At 42.3% G+C, this 23,058-nt stretch overlaps 1 protein-coding gene across 1 annotated transcript in view; it reads left to right on the top strand.

Moving 5' to 3' along the window:
• The first annotated feature begins 904 nt into the window (after positions 1–904).
• mctp2a (multiple C2 domains, transmembrane 2a) overlaps positions 905–23,058 on the top strand; it is a 100,029-nt gene continuing 77,875 nt past the window's right edge. Inside the window, exons 1-3 of the mRNA XM_063004543.1 lie at positions 905–1,528; positions 1,620–1,668; positions 5,611–5,700. Of these exons, the coding sequence (XP_062860613.1) occupies positions 905–1,528; positions 1,620–1,668; positions 5,611–5,700 (763 nt within the window). The remainder of the gene's footprint in view (positions 1,529–1,619; positions 1,669–5,610; positions 5,701–23,058) is intronic.

Below are 23,058 nucleotides of genomic sequence, written 5' to 3' on the forward strand. Positions count from 1 at the left end.
GTTGTCAATTCAATTCCAGCTCCTGGTGACCATCTAAAAAGTATTTCTCTGGTAAAATCCTTATATTTGTTTGAGTCATTAGGCCTCTTACTGGCTAAGTAATTATTCTCTTAATTCTGTTCAACTATTTTCTTTCTCTTTAACCTTCAACTCATCCAAGCATACTTGTCTTTTTCAATGAATTGGTTCTTCTCATTTTTGGGGTGGGCTAAACAAAACCTTTACAAAACAATCACAATTATCAGGGTAAACTAAGCAGTTTAAAAAAGATTGTGCAAATGTTTGAAAATAAGAACACATACAGTAGGTTTATGTAACATGAAGGTTACAGGACCTTGAGGATACACAGAATGTTGATGTGAACACAACCAAGTTTTATGGATTTTACTTATTGCTGAAAGTATTATTCAAAATAAGATGCAAGCTAAAAATAGAAAATGAAACCACTAAAATAATAATAAAAAAAATGCTTGTTAATTATTCTGTAGCACAGTAGTCAGTTACATTAAAAATAGAAAAATAGAAAATGAAACCACTAAAATAATAATAAAAAAATGCTTGTTAATTATTCTGTAGCACAGTAGTCAGTTACACTAGCCTACCACTGCTAAAGCTTATACCCAGGTCTCAGGAGTGATGGACTAGTGTGCACCACCCGAGTGCTTAAATGACTGGAATCAAGGATTGAACCCAGGACCTTGGAAACTGGTGAAACTAATAAATATATTTACTTATTTTTCACTCTCAAAAATAGCAGCATACATAACACATACAAGTGTTTAACATAGTTTAGAAATGCGCTTGCTTGAAATGTAGTTCTTAGGACTTATTTGACTAACACTACTTCTGTTTTTGTTGTGTTTTGTTTAGATGTCAAAGAAGAATCACCTAATCTGCAGATAAAATGGATCCCAAGAAAAATAAAGTCTTGGCTAAACTAAAAGAGAAAGCCAAACCCCTGTTTAATGTTAAAAAAGGGAAGAAGGTCAAGAAGACTCCTTTGAAACACAGGAGGAGCATCTCGGTACCGGACCTTCGATGCACAAAGTCTACGTCATCTATAATAGACTCTGCTGTCGACTCCTCAGACAATGACTCTTTGACTGGCCCTGTTTATTCACTTGGCCCTGATGAAGAAAGAAGTGAAACCCACAGTGTGACTTATTCTGACGTTGGCACTGATACACCTTACTCTGCAAAGTCCTACAAACCATTTACTCCCCCAGACACATCAAACTCAGCCCTAGGCAATATTCAGGACAATACTTCATTTTCAGACCCACAATCTGTAAGCATCTTCTCCACATCAGATAGGCCAATGTTTACTGATCCCGTCATCACTAGGGATAGGCCTGATAAACGCATAGCAGAGAGGGATAGAACCACCACATGGTATTTGGAGGACACCGAGTCGACATGTAGCACACCGTTTGAGGAACGCGCCTTCTGGTCTCCTGAGCAGGACCAAACTTTCACGCCAGTTTCCACAGACATGTTCATCATTGGATCAGCTGAGAACATGAATGAAGTCAGTTGGGTTAATACACTTTATAATTATAAGATTTGGCTTTTGCTCATTTAATTTAGCAGGTGACCCTGATTCGTGTTTTTCTTCACAGGGTCCCAATGAGACCAATGACTTTGACACCAGTTCTACAGGAAGGGAGAGTGTAAGTAATGTTAAAAACATAATTGTATTTTGTGTATACACAATGTCTCATTTTAGAGTTTAAGTTCTCCATGGTCAACTGTTCGTATTTGAACTTTTATTCCCCCCCCCCAATTTTCTCCCCTAGTCTAGTCGTATCTGACTGAGGAGCTTCGCAAATGAAACACGCTCCCTCAGGCACGTGTACTGTACCGACTGCATCTTTTCACCTGCAAGGGGCGAGTTCATATGCGGATCAGCTTTGTGCATGGAGAGCCACACCCTCATCACACATTATTCCTTGACTCCTCATAATTGCACCAGTTATGAGAAACCCTGGTCTGGCTTGTCCCACCTGTGAACAACAATCAATCGTTGTTCATGTAGCCGCCCAGCCCAGCCAGATGGCAGAGCCGAGATTCGATACAAAGCTCTGTTGTGCTAGCGTATTTTACCGCTGCACCATCTGAGTGGCCTATAATTACTTTAAAAAAAAAAATTAGTTTAGTCTTTGGACGGCACAATGGTGCAGTGGGTAGGTGTCGCCTCACAGCAAGAAGGGCCTGGGTTTGATTCCCCAGCGTGGCTGCCAGGATCCTTTCTGTGTGTGAGTTTGCATGTTCTCCCAGTATTCGCTTGGGTTTTCTCCAGGTGCAGTCAGAACAATTGAAGCTACTAAAATTGCCCTAGTTGTGAGTGTGTAGCAGTTTTAGCCTAGTGGTACTGGACTAGTAATCAAAAGGTTTCTGGTTCAAGCCCCACCTTTTCCAGGATGCCACTGTTGGGCCCTTGAGCAAGACCCTTAACCCTCAATTGCTTAGACAACATACTGTCACAGTGCTGTAAGTCGCTTTGGATAAAAGCCTCTGCTAAATACCGAAATTGAAAATGTGTGTGTGTCTGCCCTGTGATAAACTGGCAACCTGTCCTGGGTGCTTCCTGCCTTTCGCCCAATAGATCAGACTCTCATAAACCAGACAATGAATGTATGAACATTTTGCCTAAAAAAGATCTACAATTGCATACACTACTTTTTTAACATAATGATATGAGATTGTAGGTGTGGTTTGTAGGAGTGCCCTTTTAAAAGGTAACACAAACAAATACATCGTATCGAATCTCAGCTCTGCCATCCGGCTGGGCTGGGTGCCTACATGAACAACGATTGGCTGTTGTTCAGGGTGGGATGAGCCGGACCAGGGTTCCTCATAACTGATGCAATTACGACCTCTGCTGGCTTATTGATGGCGCCTGCGCAGAGTTGGGGAATAATGCTGATCAGGGTGTGGCTCTCCATGCGCAAGGCTGATCCGCATATGAACTCGCCTCGTGCAGGTGAAAAGAGGCAGTTGGTACTACTCACATGTCGGAGGGGGCGTGTGTCAGTTGCGAAGCTCCTCGGTTAGCAATGGAGGGTTGTATCGGTAGAGGTGAAGTGTAACGCAACCAGGGTAACTGGATACGATATGAAAAATTGGGGGGAAAAATCTGAGAAAAAGAGGGGAAAAAATTGCCCTAACTGTGTGTGGGTGTGTGCCCTGTGATGGACTGGTGACCTGTCCTGGGTGCTTCCTACCTTTCACCCAATGGATTAGAGAACATTTTTGCCTGATACAAACACATTCTGCCTAAAAATACTAACAATTGCATAAACATAACAAAAATTGTCAGGTATTGCACATAATGAGATGAGATTGTAGGTGTAGGTTGTAGAAGTGCCCTTTTCAAAGGTAACACAAAGGTTAAGGCTTTTATCTTTAAAATATCTTTTTTTTGTTATTCAAAAAGAAATTGTTGATATATTTTAAGTCCCCAAATGAAGTAATACATTCATTTTGCTAGTTTAAAAAAACCTAGTGCTAAAATAGTGAAGAGAATAACAAAATTGCTATATTGTAACATAACTTGCTAACATTTATGCTTGTGTGGCCACAATAATAAATAAAGCATAAACAGGCATAAATAGTGTAAATAAAAGGTCACCCTTAAAGACATCCACTGCTTTATAAAAAACACTGAACATCTTACATTTGTAAAAGACCATCTGAATAACCCACAGCTGAACAAAAGTGCAGGTCTTGCAGAAACAGTTTTGCACAAATGCAAGTCAATTTAAAAAGAGGAAGGAAAAATATGCATGTCACACTAACACACTTATTTCAACAGTAAAGCATGGTGTAGGAAGCATCATGGTTTGGGGGTGCTTAGCAGCTGTAGGTCATGAATGGCTTGAAACCACTTAACATTGTATTACATTAAGTTCAATAAAATGTCTGATTACGCAAAAAGACGATGACTAAAACACACTAGTTTATCAAGTATGGTACCTTTAAAAATGTGGTATGGCATGATGGCATTACCTGATGAGAAATGTTCCAGCAGGAAGAAAATGTATGTAAATGCATTTCTTCCTCATAGTTGTGAAGATCTGATTAGCAGCTACCGTAAACTGATCTTAGGCTCTAACAGTTATTAAATATGAATATTCACATCTGTTTTAGTCTAGTAAATACGTTTTTTTTATTTATTTGTTCAATTTATTTTTTGTTAGTATTATTTTGTGAAGATGTGTTTTTTTCTGTTATTGTGATTGGCATAAATCAAATGTCAGACCACATTTGATGTGTAGAAATACAAGTAATACAGGTATTTACAGGTTCAAACGTTTTAAAAAAGGTTTTATTGTAATTATACATAATTACTTTAGCTGCCAAAATGTGATAAATAGAAAAACAATGTCATAGCAAAAAGTTCAATAATGTCTAATCAATCATGAGCCACCAGAACAACTTCAGTGCACCTTTAGGATAAAATAGAATCTAGAATAATCTCTGGAACTGTATTGGAGGGATGGAAAACCATATTTTTAAAGGCATTTTGATGATGATGATGGTGGATTTCTGAATGGGTTGGTTAATTTGGTTATTTTTATTTATTTATTATTTTATATTCATTTTCTTCCCTTTTTCTCCTGATTTTTAACACGTCCAATTTATACCCAATTGCGTTAAACTTCCTCTCTACTGGTGCTAACCCCCGCCACGATTGAGGAGAGCGAACTGACACATCCCCATCCGACACGTGTGCAGTAGCCGACTGCATCTTTTCACCTGCATAAAGCGAGTTCATATGCAGATCAGCTTTGTGTGCAGAGAGCCACATCAATCAGCCAGCAGAGGTCGTAAATTGCATCAGTTATAAGGTCCCTATCCAGCATTTCCCTCTCTGGATAAACAACAGCCAAACGTTGTTCATATAGCCCAACCCAACTCATTAATGTATTTGTTTGTTTGTTTGTTTATTAGGATTTTAACGTCATGTTTTACACTTTTGCTAACATTCATGACAGGAACGGTAGTTTATCTTCACACAAGGTTCATCAGTTCACAAGGTTATATCAAACACAGTCATGGACAATTTAGTATCTCCAATTTACCTCACTTGCATGTTTTTGGACTGTGGGAGGAAACCGGAGCACCCGGAGGAAACCCACGCAGACACGGGGAGAACATGCAAACTTCACACAGAAAGGACCCAGACCGCCCCACCTGGGGATTGAACCCAGGACCTTCTTGCCATTAATTAATTTATTAGGATTTTAACAGCATGTTTTTCACACTTGGTTACATTCATGACAGGATTGGTAGGTACTCGTTACACAAGATTCATCAGTTCAAGTTAAACACAGTCATGGACACTTCACCTCATCTGCATGTCTTTGGACTGTGGGAGGAAACCGGAGCTCCCGGAGGAAACAAACACAGGGAGAACATTTAAACATTCAAACTCCACACAGATAGGACCTAGACCGCTCCACCTGGGAATCGAACACAGGACCTTCATGCTGTGCGGTAACAGTGCTACCCACTGAGCCACTGTATTGTCTGTTAAATCATTTAAAAAATAATATTGTTATTTAAAATATTTTATTAATCTACAGGGTTCAGGAGTGGGTATTGAAGCTCAGGCAGTTCCAGCAGGTCAGAAAGTCCAGTATCTCCTCAACATTACCTTAAAGGAGGGAAGGAATCTGGTCGTCAGAGATCGCAGTGGTAAGTTGGGTTTATAATCACATGCTTTGGTTACAGTTAAAGAATATTCACTGTAAACACTTTTAAAAAATGCGTTTTATTCTGCTTATTTCTGGTTATTTCTGTAAGAGCATGTAATTGCTGTTTAAAGAGTATCACTTTAATTCAACAGCTACCAACATAAACGTAATCTTTTTATTTATTTATTTATTTATTTATTTATATTTTTCTATTGTTCTGTGCAAATTACTTTTCACGAAAGCCTTGGTGTTTCTAGCCGGAATTGTAGACACACCGATCAGCCATAACATCACAGTTTTTCTCAATTGCTAAAACACTAAACCCCATTCTTGGAACACATGTGTCAACTGCCAAAACTTGTCTATTGAATTAATGTTTTCACAAAACCTTAAACAATTTTCTCCTAGTCTGACACCGTTTTCATACCTGATTCAACTTTTTGCAAAACTCATAAACACATTCTCACTGACTAACACACATTTCTCATGGTAGCGCACTTTGATGCAAAATGGCACACACATGTCACAAAGGTTAAACACAACAAATACTATTGTAATCGTTAACACACTACAGGTAAAAACTGTGCACACATGTCATATCAGTAAAAAGGGTTAAAATTAGTAGGTAAACAGGATAAGTCAGTTCAAATGCATGTGACTTTAGCAATGGAGGGCAACGATAGAAGAAGAGGAGGAGAGCGTGTCATAGTGATGGGAATTCCGGCTCTTTTTAGAGAGCCGGTTCTTTTGGCTCGGCTCACTGAAAAGAGCCGGCTCTTTCAGCTCCCAAGTGGCTCCTTAGATTTTTGTTGTTGCTTAAATTAATTTATTACCAAATTACAGGTAAAATGAATGACTAATTACTAATTACTAGACCCATCTCAATTAGACAAAAAGGTCTGATTGTGTATATTATTTGTAAATTTGCATCTAGAGTGAAAGAACACAACATCAACAAAGTATCACTCAACAAAATATAAATGAAAATGTGCAAAAAAAAAAAAAAAAAGCAGCATCCAGGTGACAGTCTTTGTAAGTTTTTAGTGAAGATCCTGTTTCTCCTTTCTGTTTTCATCTGCCTTGTTTTTTGAAAAGATTCTCTCTGAGGGGACATATGTTGCTACATTACAGTCTGTGTCCCATCACATGTATAAGATGTGGGTAGACTAAATACTTGGTCTCCCACCAGCTCAGTGGGTCTGCACTTCTCTGTAAAAGGGGCTCCTCGTGTCCAAACTACCATGTTTCCTCTCACTCATTTTCCTTACCTTTCCAGCATGTAATGTCTGCCTATGTAAAGCGCAATGTAAAACTTCATCAAGTTCTCTCTCTCTCTCTCTCTCTCTCTCTCTCTCTCCCTCCTGTTTGTGTGCACGCTGTCTGTGCACGCCACCACGCATCTTGACCAATCACATGCGGCTTTAACAGAAAAAAACAAAACAGAAAAAAAAAACGAATCGGCTCCCAATCAGGAGCCGGATCCCGTCGTTCACTTTAAAGAGCCGGCTCTTAGAGCCAGATCGTTCACGACCGACCCATCACTAATGTCAGAGGTGGTGACGAGGAGAAAGATGAGGATGACCAAAAACAAGAGCAGTCGTATCACATACTGTATTCTTTGTAAAGCAGCACATGTATACAACGACATGAGGTCTGTCATGATGTGTCACATTTAAACTAAAACCCATAGAGACGCCCCATGAATGTTTATACTATACAAAGCTGGATTTAGTCTCACAAGGAGGTGGAGAAATAGTCTCAACATAACTGGTCAACATGCAATTATAGAAATGCCTGTCCATCGTGGTGGCAATGTGACCATGTAGCCTAGCGGTTAAGGTACTGGACTAGTAAGCAGAAGGTTGCAGGTTCAAACACCACCGCTGCCAGGTTGCCACTGTTGGGCCTTTGAGCAAGACCCTTAACCCTCAGTTTTTTAGACTGTATACTGTAAGTTGCTTTGGATAAAATTTAAAATGTGTGTGCGGCCATCAACAGCAATGGGGTTTTGCATCACCATGGTAGGGCCCTACAACACAAAACATCTAACATTTCTGGATGGTCTACAAGACACTTTACTTGGACTTGAGCGGGGAATCCTGAGCTGAGAGAGCATCCTGTGTATGTTGTCGTTTGGGACAGTGTGAGCTTTCACCGTTGTCAAAACATATGTGAGTGGTTTATCAATAACCTCCGTTTCATAAATCTAAGCCTTCCACCTTACTCTTCCTTTCTAAACCCATGCGAGGAATTCTTCTCAGCATATCCAGGAAAATCTACTCCAGTCAATGGATGCAGCATGTGATGACATTAGAGTGGATTCTTTTCAAGCCTGGATACGGCATGCAAAAGGATTGTTTTTCCCCGTTGTCTTGTTAGGGAGAATATTGCCTGTGATGTAGATGAAGTCCGGTGGCCTGACCCAGCCCAAAGACATGATCATGAGCAGGGGCGGCTCGTTCCTTAGGGCGATCGGGCGATGCACCACCGAAGGGCGAAAGGGAAGACATTTTTCTATCACAGCTGTGACTGTTCTGGACAGTCTGTCTTGCCTCTAATTATCGTAGTCCAATCAGCGTGGAGTTGTGTTCCGTACAGTACCGCCCCTTTTGGGGCGATTTCAGTCTGACTTAAAATCGCCCCAGATTGCTCTCATAGACTCTCATGTTAAGGCTCTTTTTTCGAACTGCAGGCACTGCAATACAATCTGAATGGGTTCCGGGAGGGCACGCACTTACGTGCTTGCATCACATGTAACCTGGTGTAGCGATCTCGTCACCATGACTACCATTACCTCAGTTCGGAGCAACTCCATCGTGTCATTAAGGGAAATGCCATTCATTGCCAGTCGTTGTAGTAATCAGGACAAATTAGCAACTTAAGAATTAGGGCCACCCAGACCAAATTTAAACATCAAGTATCTACAAAGGGGGGAAAATCATATAAGTTACAAGTAAATTACAAGTAAGTAATATAATTTTTAAATTGTAAATTGTGATTGCACTTATTGTATCTCCCCATTTGTTTAATTGTACTTCTTTATTCATTGCACGTCAGCCCCGATGCCAATCTTTATTCTGGATCTGCTGCACCTAAAATAAAATGCTATCTGGTGAAGACTGAATTAAATTGTTAGTGTGAAGGCTTTACTTAATTTTATGATTAATGGTAAAGCTGGTCTCTCTCCATGTTCAAAGTTATTTGTGAGGGCAAACTGACAGATGACTTAAGATGTTAATTATTTAAGCTTTAATTCACCCATTGAACGGGTCACCTTGGCCATCATCGCAATGATGGCCCCCCCCTGAGAGATTTGGCAGGAGCCGCCCTGCTGTAAGCATTTGCATTTTAATAATAATATTTTAATAATATATATTTAATAATAACTATATTTTGTGACTACTGATAATAATAATAGTAGTAATAGCATGTGCATAAAATAAGCCACATAACTAACACCAGTGTGTTTAAACACTTGTTTGTTGAAACATTTAACTTATTACTTAGATTCACGGACTGGAGTAAAGTTGGTTCAGCCAAATCACCTGAGTCAGTGGTGTTTCGGTGAGTCTGCTCACTCGCCTTGTGTACTTAGCGGCAGCCAGTCAGAGGACTCATAGGATCCGGGTTAATTGAGATTTCAGACTCGTGATTCCTGATTCAGTACAAAGATTCGAATCATTAACCCGGGTGATTCAGGAACCACCCAGCTCTAGTTTAGAGGTGCATCAGAGCGATCGAGAGAGAGAGACTGTGAAAATTATGAACTGATTCAGAGTCGAGCGGATAGCCGGAGTGAATCGTTTGATTCGGGTCCGACTCGGTCCTAGTGTACCGACTTTTTTGTTTATTTTTTATTTATTTTTTTCTGTTTGTTTTTCTTTGTATTTCTGAACTGTGAAAAGGCTGATAAAAGCCATATGTATTTTTTGTACAGTTTGTAAATAGTGTAAATAGTTTTTTCACCTTATTGGAGCACTGGATGGGCTAAATAAACACACCTTGCACTTTTGTTCCTTCCCTTGACCCCTATGACCATGCACTTGAACTTGAACAGCAGAGCACTGGTTTGCTTAATAGCAGTGGGGTCACGATTACAGCTCCACTTACCATATAGAAGCACTTTGTAGTTCTACAATTATTGACTGTAGTCCATCTGTTTCTCTACATACTTTGTTAGACCACTTTCATGCTGTTCTTCAATGATCAGGACCCTCCCTGGACCACCACATAGTAGGTATTATTTGGGTGGTGGATCATTCTCAGCACTGCAGTGACACTGACATGGTGGTGGTGGTATGTTAGTGTTTGTTGTGCTGGTATGAGTGGATAAGACACAGCAATGCTGATGGAGTTTTTAAACACCTCACTGTCACTGCTGGACTGAGAATAGTCCGCCAACCAAAAATATATCCAGCCAACAGCACCCTGTGGGCAGCGTCCTTTGACCACTGATGAAGGTCTAGAAGATGACCAACTCAAACAGCAGCAATAGATGAGCGATAGTCTCTGACTTTACATCTACAAGGTGGACCAACTAGGTAGGAGTGTCTAATAGAGTGGACAGTGAGTGGACACAGTATTTAAAAACTCCAGCAGTGCTGCTGTGTCTGATCCACTCATACCAGCACAACACACACTAACACACCACCACCATGTCATTGTCACTGCAGTGCTGAGAATCATCCACCACCCAAATAATACCTGCTCTGTGATGGTCCTGTGGGGGTCTTGACCATTGAAGAACAGGGTGAAAGCAGGCTAAAAAAGTATGTAGAGAAACAGATGGACTACAGTCAGTAATTGTAGAACTACAAAGTGTTTCTATATGGTAAGTGGAGCTGATAAAATGTACACTGAGTGTAGAACAAGGAGGTGGTTTTAATGTTATGGCTGATCAGTGGATATTTTAATCAGTAAAAGAGTAGACAGAGTGGATGCTGCACAGCATTATTATAAGGTCCTAAGCACTGTCTGTGTCTGAGGGGTTTCCCTTGCCTCAAAACCTGAAAAAGATGTATTTCCTGCTCTAAATTGCACATAGTTGTGTCATACTGAGTGAACTTAAGTACCCTGTGACTGATTGGCACCTGTCCAGGATGTGTTTTTGCCTTGTGGCCAATGTTTTTGGGGATGATGTGATTAAACATTAGCAGTCAACATTAGCAGATAAAGTAGGGTTCCATCTTTACGCATTTTGAATGTTTTTGTAAGGTTTTGGTATGTATTGGGTAGAATTTCCGAGCAGATGAATGCAAAATATCTTGCATTGCTACATTCTTTGCATTAACAGTGTGCAGTGTTTTTATGTTGCATGAATTGCTCTCTAAATCCACTGTATGTAGACAGTCCTCCTCATTCAGCTCCCCTCATTGTTAAGTTCACTTGTTTTCATCATGTATATTGCTACCACTATAACATAAATAAGTCCATATAGACATGGTTTAATGCGGAGGAACTCTAGTGGCCTACCCAGTTCAACAACCTTTTGATGAATTAGAGAGTCAGTTGTGAGCCAGGCCTTCTTATATAACTAAGGCCCTAGCTAATTCACAGCCATGAAAAAGCCGTTTGCCATGAAATTTTATAACATTTTATTATATGGGGCGGTCCTAGCAATCATATGGCATCATTATTAAGTTAGTGTAACAGACTTTTATGTGGTGTAGTGTGCTGACAATGTGTGATGTATGTGCTTACATACTGTTTGTTTGTTTATTAGGATTTTAACATCATGTTTTACACCATTTGGTTACATTCATGACAGGACAGGTAGTTACTGGTTACACAAGATTCATCAGTTCAAGTCTTTAATGTCAAACACATGAATTGGAGATACAAAATTGTCCATGATTTGTCAATTGTCTCTCACCTGCATGGACTGTGAGAGGAAACCGGAGCTCCAGGAGGAAACCCACACAAACACAGGGAGAACATGCAAACTCCACACAGAAAGGACCCGGACCGCTCTATATGAGAGTCAAACTCAGGACCTTCTTGCTGTGAGGCAACAGTGCTACCCACTGAGCCACCGTGCCGCCAGTTCACATACTGAGTGTGCTTAAAAGTGAGCTTTTCTACACACGCGATCATCTCTCTTTAGTTTGTGCTCAAAGAACAAGCCAGTAAAGTATTATGCTCCCAATATATATATATATATATATATATATATATATATATATATATATACAGTGTATCACAAAAGTGTTATGATGTGGGAGGAAGGACCCAAGGATGCGGAGGTTTTAACTTAAAAGGGTTTTATTTACAAAATCATAAACGTAATATACAATAAAATAAAGGAATAACAGTAACAAAAAACACTTCGGGGAATCCCAAAGGCAGCCGGTGACGCCAGACTGAAAGGAACAAGGGAAAAAACATAAAAGGGAAAAAGGGAAAGCGCGAGGCGCGAACCCTGGTCGCTCACCTCCAGGCTGGGAGCTTAAGCACGCTGCCACAGCAACGCTGAAAGCAAAACCGCTCCCAGCACTAAAGAGGCGAAGCGACCGGGTTCGCGAGGTGGGAAACCTCGCGCTGTTGGCCGAAGAAGGGGGGATGACACCGCCGGTAGATAAATGGCACGGCGCTCACCAGCAGTTAATGCTGGTCAGCGCCATGCCATCCACCGGGTGTGGTTTACTTGCGGATTTATAAAGTTAAAAGCAAAGGCGCTGTCACCAGCCAGGGTGGCTGGGAAGTGGCCGTTTGCTCCTGCGCTCCAGAGGGCGGGACGTGACGCTGTCACCAGCGATAGCTGGGAGGGGGTCACGTTCCTCTGGGCGCAGTCATGGGGTCTCTAGGTGGCGGCGGCACGGCGGCTCGACGGCTCGGCGGCAGCGGCCCGACAGCGACCTGAGAGCAACCACCAGGCGGCGGCGGCGGCACGACAGCTGCGGCACTCTGGCGGCAGCTTGGCGGCGGCGGCGGCGTGGTGGCGCCCACTAGCGGTGGCCCGGCGGCAGCGGCACGGCGGCGGCGGCACAGTGCGGCGGCACAACCTAAAGATAATAAAAAAAACAATAAACATAAAAGGACACCGCAGTGTCAAACAAACTCAAAGAAAGAAAAAAGAATCAGCCAACATGAGCAGAAGGTGCGACGGCTACAGCTCTGCACCTATCCCTTAAATAAGGGAAGGCACAGGTGTAGCCACTTCGCCCTAACGAGCTGGCCAGGTATTTAAAGGCACAGCTCGTTTCTGCTCTGTAAGGCCTGTGGCATCAGGGAGAGATGGTACATTCCCCTGATGCCACAGAGCCTAACAGTACCCCCTTCTTAAGGAGACCTCTCCTGAGGTCTCCAGCCGGCGGTCCCGTCCCCACCAGTGGCTAAAAGCCACTGGGGGAGTGCCCCCCCAAAAAAATCTTTGGGAGAGGACGGGGTCCTCCGCTGGGTCCAGTAATGGTCGCACCTTACTGTTATGATGTGGGAGGAAGGACCCAAGGATGCGGAGGTTTTAACTTAAAAGGGTTTTATTTACAAAATCATAAACGTAATATACAATAAAATAAAGGAATAACAGTAACAAAAAACACTTCGGGGAATCCCGAAGGCAGCCGGTGACGCCAGACTGAAAGGAACAAGGGAAAAAACATAAAAGGGAAAAAGGGAAAGCGCGAGGCGCGAACCCTGGTCGCTCACCTCCAGGCTGGGAGCTTAAGCACGCTGCCACAGCAACGCTGAAAGCAAAACCGCTCCCAGCACTAAAGAGGCGAAGCGACCGGGTTCGCGAGGTGGGAAACCTCGCGCTGTTGGCCGAAGAAGGGGGGATGACACCGCCGGTAGATAAATGGCACGGCGCTCACCAGCAGTTAATGCTGGTCAGCGCCATGCCATCCACCGGGTGTGGTTTACTTGCGGATTTATAAAGTTAAAAGCAAAGGCGCTGTCACCAGCCAGGGTGGCTGGGAAGTGGCCGTTTGCTCCTGCGCTCCAGAGGGCGGGACGTGACGCTGTCACCAGCGATAGCTGGGAGGGGGTCACGTTCCTCTGGGCGCAGTCATGGGGTCTCTAGGTGGCGGCGGCACGGCGGCTCGACGGCTCGGCGGCAGCGGCCCGACAGCGACCTGAGAGCAACCACCAGGCGGCGGCGGCGGCACGACAGCTGCGGCACTCTGGCGGCAGCTTGGCGGCGGCGGCGGCGTGGTGGCGCCCACTAGCGGTGGCCCGGCGGCAGCGGCACGGCGGCGGCGGCACAGTGCGGCGGCACAACCTAAAGATAATAAAAAAAACAATAAACATAAAAGGACACCGCAGTGTCAAACAAACTCAAAGAAAGAAAAAAGAATCAGCCAACATGAGCAGAAGGTGCGACGGCTACAGCTCTGCACCTATCCCTTAAATAAGGGAAGGCACAGGTGTAGCCACTTCGCCCTAACGAGCTGGCCAGGTATTTAAAGGCACAGCTCGTTTCTGCTCTGTAAGGCCTGTGGCATCAGGGAGAGATGGTACATTCCCCTGATGCCACAGAGCCTAACAAAAAGTGAGTACACCCCTCACATTTCTGCAGATATTTAAGTATATCTTTTCATGGGACAACACTGACAAAATGACACTTTGACACAATGAAAAGTAGTCTGTGTGCAGCTTATATAACAGTGTAAATTTATTCTTCCCTCAAAATAACTCAATGTACAGCCATTAATGTCTAAACCACCGGCAACAAAAGTGAGTACACCCCTAAGAGACTACACCCCTAAATGTCCAAATTGAGCACTGCTTGTCATTTTCCCTCCAAAATGTCATGTGATTTGTTAGTGTTACTAGGTCTCAGGTGTGCATAGGGAGGAGGTGTGTTCAATTTAGTAGTACAGCTCTCACACTCTCTCATACTGGTCACTGAAAGTTCCAACATGGCACCTCATGGCAAAGAACTCTCTGAGGATCTTAAAAGACGAATTGTTGCGCTACATGAAGATGGCCAAGGCTACAAGAAGATTGCCAACACTCTGAAACTGAGCTGCAGCACAGTGGCCAAGATCATCCAGCGTTTTAAAAGAGCAGGGTCCACTCAGAACAGACCTCGCATTGGTCGTCCAAAGAAGCTGAGTGCACGTGCTCAGCGTCACATCCAACTGCTGTCTTTGAAAGATAGGCGCAGGAGTGCTGTCAGCATTGCTGCAGAGATTGAAAAGGTGGGGGGTCAGCCTGTCAGTGCTCAGACCATACGCCGCACACTACATCAAATTGGTCTGCATGGCTGTCACCCCAGAAGGAAGCCTCTTCTGAAGTCTCTACACAAGAAAGCCCACAAACAGTTTGCTGAAGACATGTCAACAAAGGACATGGATTACTGGAACCATGTCCTATGGTCTGATGAGACCAAGATTAATTTGTTTGGTTCAGATGGTCTCAAGCATGTGTGGCGGCAATCAGGTGAGGAGTACAAAGATAAGTGTGTCATGCCTACAGTCAAGCATGGTGGTGGGAATGCCATGGTATGTGGCTGCAAGAGTGCAGCAGGTGTTGGGGAGTTACATTTCATTGAGGGACACATGAACTCCAATATGTACTGTGAAATACTGAGCAGAGCATGATCCCCTACCTCCGGAAACTGGGTCGCAGGGCAGTGTTCCAGCACGATAATGACTCCAAACACACCTCTAAGACGACCACTGCTTTATTGAAGAGGCTGAGGGTAAAGGTGATGGACTGGCCAAGCATGTCTCCAGACCTAAACCCAATAGAACATCTTCGCGCTCCTCCACCTTCCGCTTGAGGATGCCCCAAAGTCTCGAATATCCGCCAGCTCCGTGATGTCGTCATGGAGGAGTGGAAAAGCATTCCAGTGGCAACCTGTGAAGCTCTGGTAAACTCCATGCCCAGGAGAGTTAAGGCAGTTCTGGGAAATAATGGTGGCCACACAAAATATTGACACTTCAGGAACTTTCACTAAGGGGTGTACTCACTTTTGTTGCCGGTGGTTTAGACATTAATGGCTGTATATTGAGTTATTTTGAGGGAAGAATAAATTTACACTGTTATATAAGCTGCACACAGACTACTTTTCATTGTGTCAAAGTGTCATTTTGTCAGTGTTGTCCCATGAAAAGATATACTTAAATATCTGCAGAAATGTGAGGGGTGTACTCACTTTTGTGATACACTGTATATATATATACAGTATTTAAACTCAGCAAACCTCCCAATTGATTCTGTGAACGCAGAGTGGGGTGTGAAAACACGGACGAGAATTTTGGTCTTTGAGAGGGAGCTATCAAGGTAGGCTGTGCTGTGTATTGTAGCTTTCATAGATTCTATCATTCTGTTTGAGTGTTATTTAACAACAGTCGTGAAATATGACACATTTAAAAATCCGTAAAATCTGTGATTTTTGAAAAACGAGGTCCGTAAAATAAAACTTTGTAAGAATGTTAATAATAAAATTTCCCAATGCAAAATTCAATTATTATTATTTATTAATTTTTATTTTTTTTGCATTTTCCCCCTAATTTTCCTCTCAGTGTAGTCTAGTAACCCCCACTCCTGACCAAGGAAAGGACCGTCCCTGCAAACGAGTCTGCCTGCCTGTAGCAGAGCTGAGATTCAAAACGATGAGTTTTAGATGTCAGCTCTGGTGTGCTAGCGTGTTTGCGATTGCAATTTTTTTTTTTTTTACTTTTACCATCTACCATTCATTATATTGTGAAAAATTCTGGGAACCCAGAGAAATCCTAGTCTGTGCAGGGCAAGGCCAAAAACCACTGTTGAATGTGTGTTACCTTTAAGCCCTTCGAGATGGCATAGCATGAACTGTTATGCTACTGTGATAAATATAGTGTTATGGCATTGGAAGTACTTCAGAAAACTGTTGTCACTTAACACATTCCAACACTGCAACAAGAAATACAACACAGAATAAAGGCCATACATCAGTTATATACAGAAACACCTTTGTTTTTGAAGACACGCCACAAGTTATTTGGACCCAAGCTCATCTTAGATAGGCTGAAAGAAAGTGAATCCGTGCTGTGGTCAAATTAATTCATGTTTCATCTTGTTCTGGGAAAAAGTGGGCCAAGGACAAAAAGGACCATCCAGACCATCAATAGGTTTTAAAGCTGTCATAGTAACAGTTTGCATATTTAATAAGAAACCATTAATGCAGAGGCATATATTGGGATTTTAGAGAAACTTGTGTTTCCATCAAGGTAATTTTTTTCCTGGGAAGTTGATAGATATTTTAGTAAGCTTCATTCTGCACACAGTGTGACTTTGTTTATACACTTGACTGACCTGCCTGCCTTCCAGATCTGTCACCTATAGAAAGTGCGTGCTGCTGTATCACGAAAGGAAGAATCAAACAACAGCGGCCATGAAGTGTTGAGCAGATTGTATCAGGCAAGAATGGGCAAAAAGTTTACTTGCCAAAATGTGATTAGTATCCTCAGTTTCCAAAGTTTTTAAAAAATATATTTTTGTTTATGCATTATCTTTCCTTTTTCTCCCTTTTAGCGCGTCCAATTGCCCGATTGCGTCATGCTTCCTCTCCACCAATGCCGATCCCTGCTCTGATTGAAGAGAACAAAGCTAACCCACGCCCCCTCCGACACATGGGCAGCATGCCATATGCATCTTATCACCTGCACTTTGACGAGTGCAGTGCAGCTAAGCATTGTGTACGGAGAGACACACCCTGAGAGCACTCTTTTTTCATCTCTGTGCAGGCGCCATCAATCAGCCAGCAGATGTCGTAATTGCACCAGTCATGGGAGAGAGACCCCACCCGGCTTAGTCCCGCCCATATCTGAACAACAGGCCAATCGTTGTTTATGTGGCGGCTCAGCCTTAGACGGTAGGCAGAGCTGATATTCGATACGATGTATTCGAGATCCCAGCTCTGGTTCCAGCATGTGTTTTTACCGCTGTGCCACCTGAGTGGCCCTAGTTTCCAAAGGTTTAAAAAGTTTAATGAATAGGAAAGGTGATGAAGCACAGTGGTGTAAAAGTCTGTCCCAAATTTTTCAAATGTGTTGCAGGCATCAAATTTTAAAAGCTGGTTGAACAAAATTAAAAACTTTCATACTTCAAGGGTCAAGGGGAATTAACATATTACAGATTGCTATTTTAATGTGCAAAAAGGGGTGGCACAATGGCTTGGTGGGTAGCACTGTCGCCTCACAGCAAGAAGGTCCTGGGTTCGATTTCCAGGTGGAACGGTCTGGGTCCTTTCTGTGTGGAGTTTGCATGTTCTCCCTGTGTCTGCATGGGTTTCCTTCAGGAGCGCCGGTTTCCTCGCACAGTCCAAAGACATGCAAGTCAGGTGAACTGGAGATACAAAATTGTCCATGACTGTTTGACATTAAAGACTTGAACTGATGAATCTTGTGTAACCAGTAACTACCTGTCCTGTCATGAATGTAACCAAAGTGTGTAAAACATGACGTTAAAATCGTAATAAATAAGTATATTCAGCCATAACAAAAGTGTATAATAGTATTTGTCTAAAATGCACATTTTAATGTTGTTTCCTTATTTTATCAAATGGTATTTAAAATGTATTAAGAACAGAAAGATGTGATCTATAGTTGGATATTTGGCCACTTGGCCATCCTCAGTAGGCAAACAGCAATAGAAAAATACTGTATAGCCTCTTGCTCTGTGTGTGTGTGTGTGTGTGTGTGTGTGTTTGTGTGTGTGTTTGTGCATTCGTGTTTGTGGTTAAACAATTAAAAACCTCTCAGGTATCTACTAATTACTTGCTAAGTGAAGTTATGATAATTGAACATAACCACTGTAATTTTCTGTTGTTGAGGATGGTTATATATAGTCAAATTATTTACATAGATGCTAAAACCCTCAATTTAATAAAATGATAAATGTAATGTTTACAGCATGACAATGTTTTTATCTAAAGTTTTGCCCAAAATATAAACTTTTTTTTTAATAGAATCACTAATTTATTTATTTATTAGAATTTTAACGTCATGTTTTACACACTTTGGTTACATTCATGACAGGACAGGTAGTTACTGGTTACACAAGATTCATCAGATCAAGTCTATAATGTCAAACAGTCGTGGACAATTTTGTATCTTCAATTTACCTCACTTAAATGTCTTTGGACTGTGGGAGGAAACCCATGCAGACTCGGGGAGAACATGCAAACTCCACACAGAAAGGACCCGGAGCGCTCCACCTAAATATTGAACCCAGGACCTTCTCGTTGTAAGGCGACAGTGCTACACAATGAGCCACCCAGAAGAATATATCTATATATAATATATACATGTACAGTGATGTAAATGACCATAAATAACCAGCTAAACTAATGCATTTTGTTCATTTTTTTCTTATTCGAAACAAAGTACCCAACATCTGTAGCAAAGTAGCTTTTGCAGCTGTTAAGGCATACACCAATCAGCCATAACATTAAAACCACCTCCTGGTTTCTACACTCACTGTCCATTTTATCAGCTTCACTTACAATATGGAAGCACTTTGTAGTTCTACAATTACTGACTGTAGTCCATCTCTTTCTCTACATACTTTTTAAGCCTGCTTTCACCCTGTTCTTCAATGGTCAGGACCCCCACAGGACCACCACAGAGCAGACATTATTTAGGTGGTGGATGATTCTCAGCACTGCAGTGACACTGACATGGTGGTGGTGTGTTAGTGTGTGTGTTGTGCTGGTATGAGTGGATCAGATACAGCAGCACTGCTGGAGTTTTTAAATACTGTGTCCACTCACTGTCCACTCTATTAGACACACCTACCTAGTTGATCCACCTCGTAGATGTAAAGTCAGAGACGATCGCTCATCTATTGCTGCTGTTTGAGTTGGTCATCTTGTAGACCTTCATCAGTGGTCACAGGATGCTGCCCACGGGGCGCTGTTGGCTGGATATTTTTGGTTGGTGGACTATTCTCAGTCCAGCAGTGACAGTGGCATTTCTGTGTCTGATCCACTCACACCACCACCATGCCAGTGTCACTGCAGTGCTGAGAATGACCCACCACCTAAATAATATGTGGTGGTCCTGTGGGGGTCCTGATGATTGAAGAACAGAGTAAAAGGAGGTTAAAAAAGTGTGTAGAGAAACAGATGGACTACAGTCAGTAATTGTAGGACTACAAAGTGCTTCTATAAATACTAATTTAGTCATGTGCTACAGTCTTATCAGATAGATCAAAAATAGTCATTAGGAACTCTCAGCTGATAATAATTTCAGAACATAATACATTATGTGATTTTTTTTTAAACCTGGTGCAAACAACTATAGGCTCTGTGAAACAGCTCACCAAGGATCTAAAAATAAAGATAATTGATGCCTACAAAGTGAAATTAGGCTTTAAAAATAGTAAAGTGCATTCAGCCATCAATCACCACTTTCTGAAATGTCATTTCAGGTAAGGGGAACTGTAGAAGTCAAATTCTCTGACAGAACTGCTTGTATGGTTGCCAGAAAGGAAAAAATATAAACCCCATATAACAGCAAAGGACATGCTGGAATGTTTAGCTGACACAGAGGTGGTGGTCGAATTAGACATTCAGCAAACTCATGGTCAGGTGTACTTTTGGCTATGACCAGTGTATGGAAAGAAATATACACACTAAATGTTGCTTTTTTTGTGGCTAGGATGGGGTACTGTTATGGTCACATAGTTTGTACCTTTTGTTTATACTTCAATATATACCGATGAGGCATAACATTATGACCACCTCCTTGTTTCTACACTCACTGTCCATTTCATCAGCTGCACTTACCATATAGAAGCACTTTGTAGTTCTACAATTACTGACTGTAGTCCATCTGTTACTCTGCATGCTTTGTTAGCCCCCTTGCATGCTGTTCTTCTATGGTCAGGACCCCTAAAGGACCACCAGAGAGCAGTGACACTGACATGGTGGTGGTGTGTTAGTATGTGTTGTGCTGGTATGAGTGGATCAGACACAGCAGCGCTGCTGGAGTTTTTAAATACCGTGTCCACTCACTGTCCACTCTATTAGACACTCCTACCTAGTTGGTCCACCTTGTAGACGTAAAGTCAGAGACGATCGCTCATCTATTGCTGCTGTTTGAGTTGCTCATCTTTTAGACCCTCATCAGTGGTCACGGGGCGCTATTGGCTGGATATTTTTGGTTGGTGGACTATTCTCAGTCCAGCAGTGACAGTGAGGTGTTAAAAACTCCAGCAGCGCTGCTGTGTCTTATCCACTCATACCAGCACAACACACACTAACACACCACCACCATGTCAGTGTCACTGCAGTGCTGAGAATGATCCACCACCTGACCATTGAAGAACAGGGTGAAAGCAGGCAGCATGCAGAGAAACAGATGGACTACAGTCAGTAATTGGAGAACTAAAAAGTGCTTCTATATGGTAAGTGGAGCTGAGAAAATGGACAGTGATTGTAGAAACAAGGAGGTGGTCATAATGTTATGCCTGATTGGTGTATTTTAACATAGAAAGTACATAACAGTCATCTAGGATAAACTAAGTAAACAGCAATGTTTTACCTTACATTAAAGGAGCTCAAGGTGCAAGCATGTACTTTTTGTACATGGCTGTCATGTGCCTTTTATTAAGGATTGGCTTCCGTCTGGCCACCCTACGATAAAGGCGTGATTTGTGGAGTGCTGCCTGGATGGTTGATCTTCTGATAGGTTCTCCCATCTCCACAAGGATATGCTGGAGCTCTGTCAGAGTGACCCTCGGGTTCCTGCTCACCTCCCTGGCCCAGGCCCGTCTTCCCAGATGGCTCAGTTTGGCCGGGCGGCCAGGTCTAGGAAGATTTTTGGTGGTTACAATCTTCTTCCATTTATGAATGATGGAGGCCACTGTGCTCTTTGGGACGTGTAAAGCTGCAGCGACTTTTCTGTATCCTTCTCCAGATCTATGCCTTGACACAATCCTGTTTCTGAGGTCTGCAGATAATTCCTTTCACCCCATGACTTGGAGTTTACTCTGATATGCACTGTCAACTGTGGGACCTTATATAGGCAGGTGTTGGCAATCCTCAATCATGTCCAATCAATTGAATTTACCACAGGTGGACTCCTATTCAATTGTACTGTAGAAACATCTCATGCAGTATCAGTGAAAACAAAATGCACCTCAGCTCACTTTTGGGTGTCATATCAAAGGCTGTGCAGACTCGTGTACATATGATATTTTACATTTTAATTTTTAATGAATTAGCACAAATGTGTAAAACCTGCTTTTACTATGTCATCGTGGGCTATTTTGTGTAGAATTTTGTGACAAAATTTTTTATTATAGAATGAGTCTGTAATGTAATAAAACATGGAGAAGGTGAAAGGGGTGTGCAGACTTTCTGGCTTGACTGTAAGATGTGACCATAATGGTACCCGGTAAAAATAGGTAATATTTCAGAACTTTCAAGTTTACAACCCTATAGAACAGTGCGGTGACCAAGGTGAAAACAAATGACATCAACCATTAACAGCTCTGTTTTTTTGTTTTTTTTAGCAGTTGCCTTTTAACTACTTCAGGTCTGCAGTAGCGTCTTGTGAGAACAGCAAGGAATGTGGTTAGACCTGAAAGTAGCAATGACTTCAGGCTAATGGTTATAGCGTGAATACAGCATGTGACAAACGTCTTAGCTGTCTGATAGACTGCTATTTTTAGGCTAACAAATAGAACATGTGGTTTTAAGGTGTCACAGGAAGTTTTTTTTGGAGGGGGGAATGCTTGCGTGAAAGATCAAGTGCAGTTGTATTTTTTCTCACAATGCACAATGAATGCAAATGGATCGACCGAGTAAAAAATCAAGCAGAGCTAATACGAGAGCGGACAGGCTGTATAACACGCCACTGGCAGCGGGATTTAGAATCTATTTAGCTGTGTCTCGTCACTTACACTATATTGCCAAAAGTATCACCCATCCAACTCATTGAATTCAGGTGTTCCAATCACTTCCATGGTGACAGGTGTATAAAACCAAGCACCTAGGCATGCACACTGCTTCTGCAAACATTTGTGAAAGAATGGGTCGCTCTCAGGAGCTCAGTGAATTCCAGCATGGTACTGTGATAAGATGCCACCTGTGCAACAAGTCCAGTTGTGAAATTTCCTTGCTACTAAATATTTCACAGTCAACTGTCAGTGGTATTATAACAAAGTGGAAGCGATTGGGAACGACAGCAGCTCAGCCACGAAGTGTTAGGCCACGTAAAATGACAGAGCGGGGTCAGCGGATCCTGAGGTGCATAATGCACAGAGGTCACCAACTTTCTGCAGAGTCAATCGCTACAGACCTCCAAACTTCATGTGGCCTTCAGATTAGCTCAAGAACAGTGTGTAGAGAGCTTCATGGAATGAGTTTCCATGGCCGAGCAGCTGCATCCAAGCCTTACATCACCAAGCGCAATGCAAAGCGTCGGGT

Source organism: Trichomycterus rosablanca, chromosome 11 (genome assembly GCF_030014385.1).
Source record: "Trichomycterus rosablanca isolate fTriRos1 chromosome 11, fTriRos1.hap1, whole genome shotgun sequence".
In the NCBI taxonomy this organism is placed as follows: domain Eukaryota; kingdom Metazoa; phylum Chordata; class Actinopteri; order Siluriformes; family Trichomycteridae; genus Trichomycterus; species Trichomycterus rosablanca.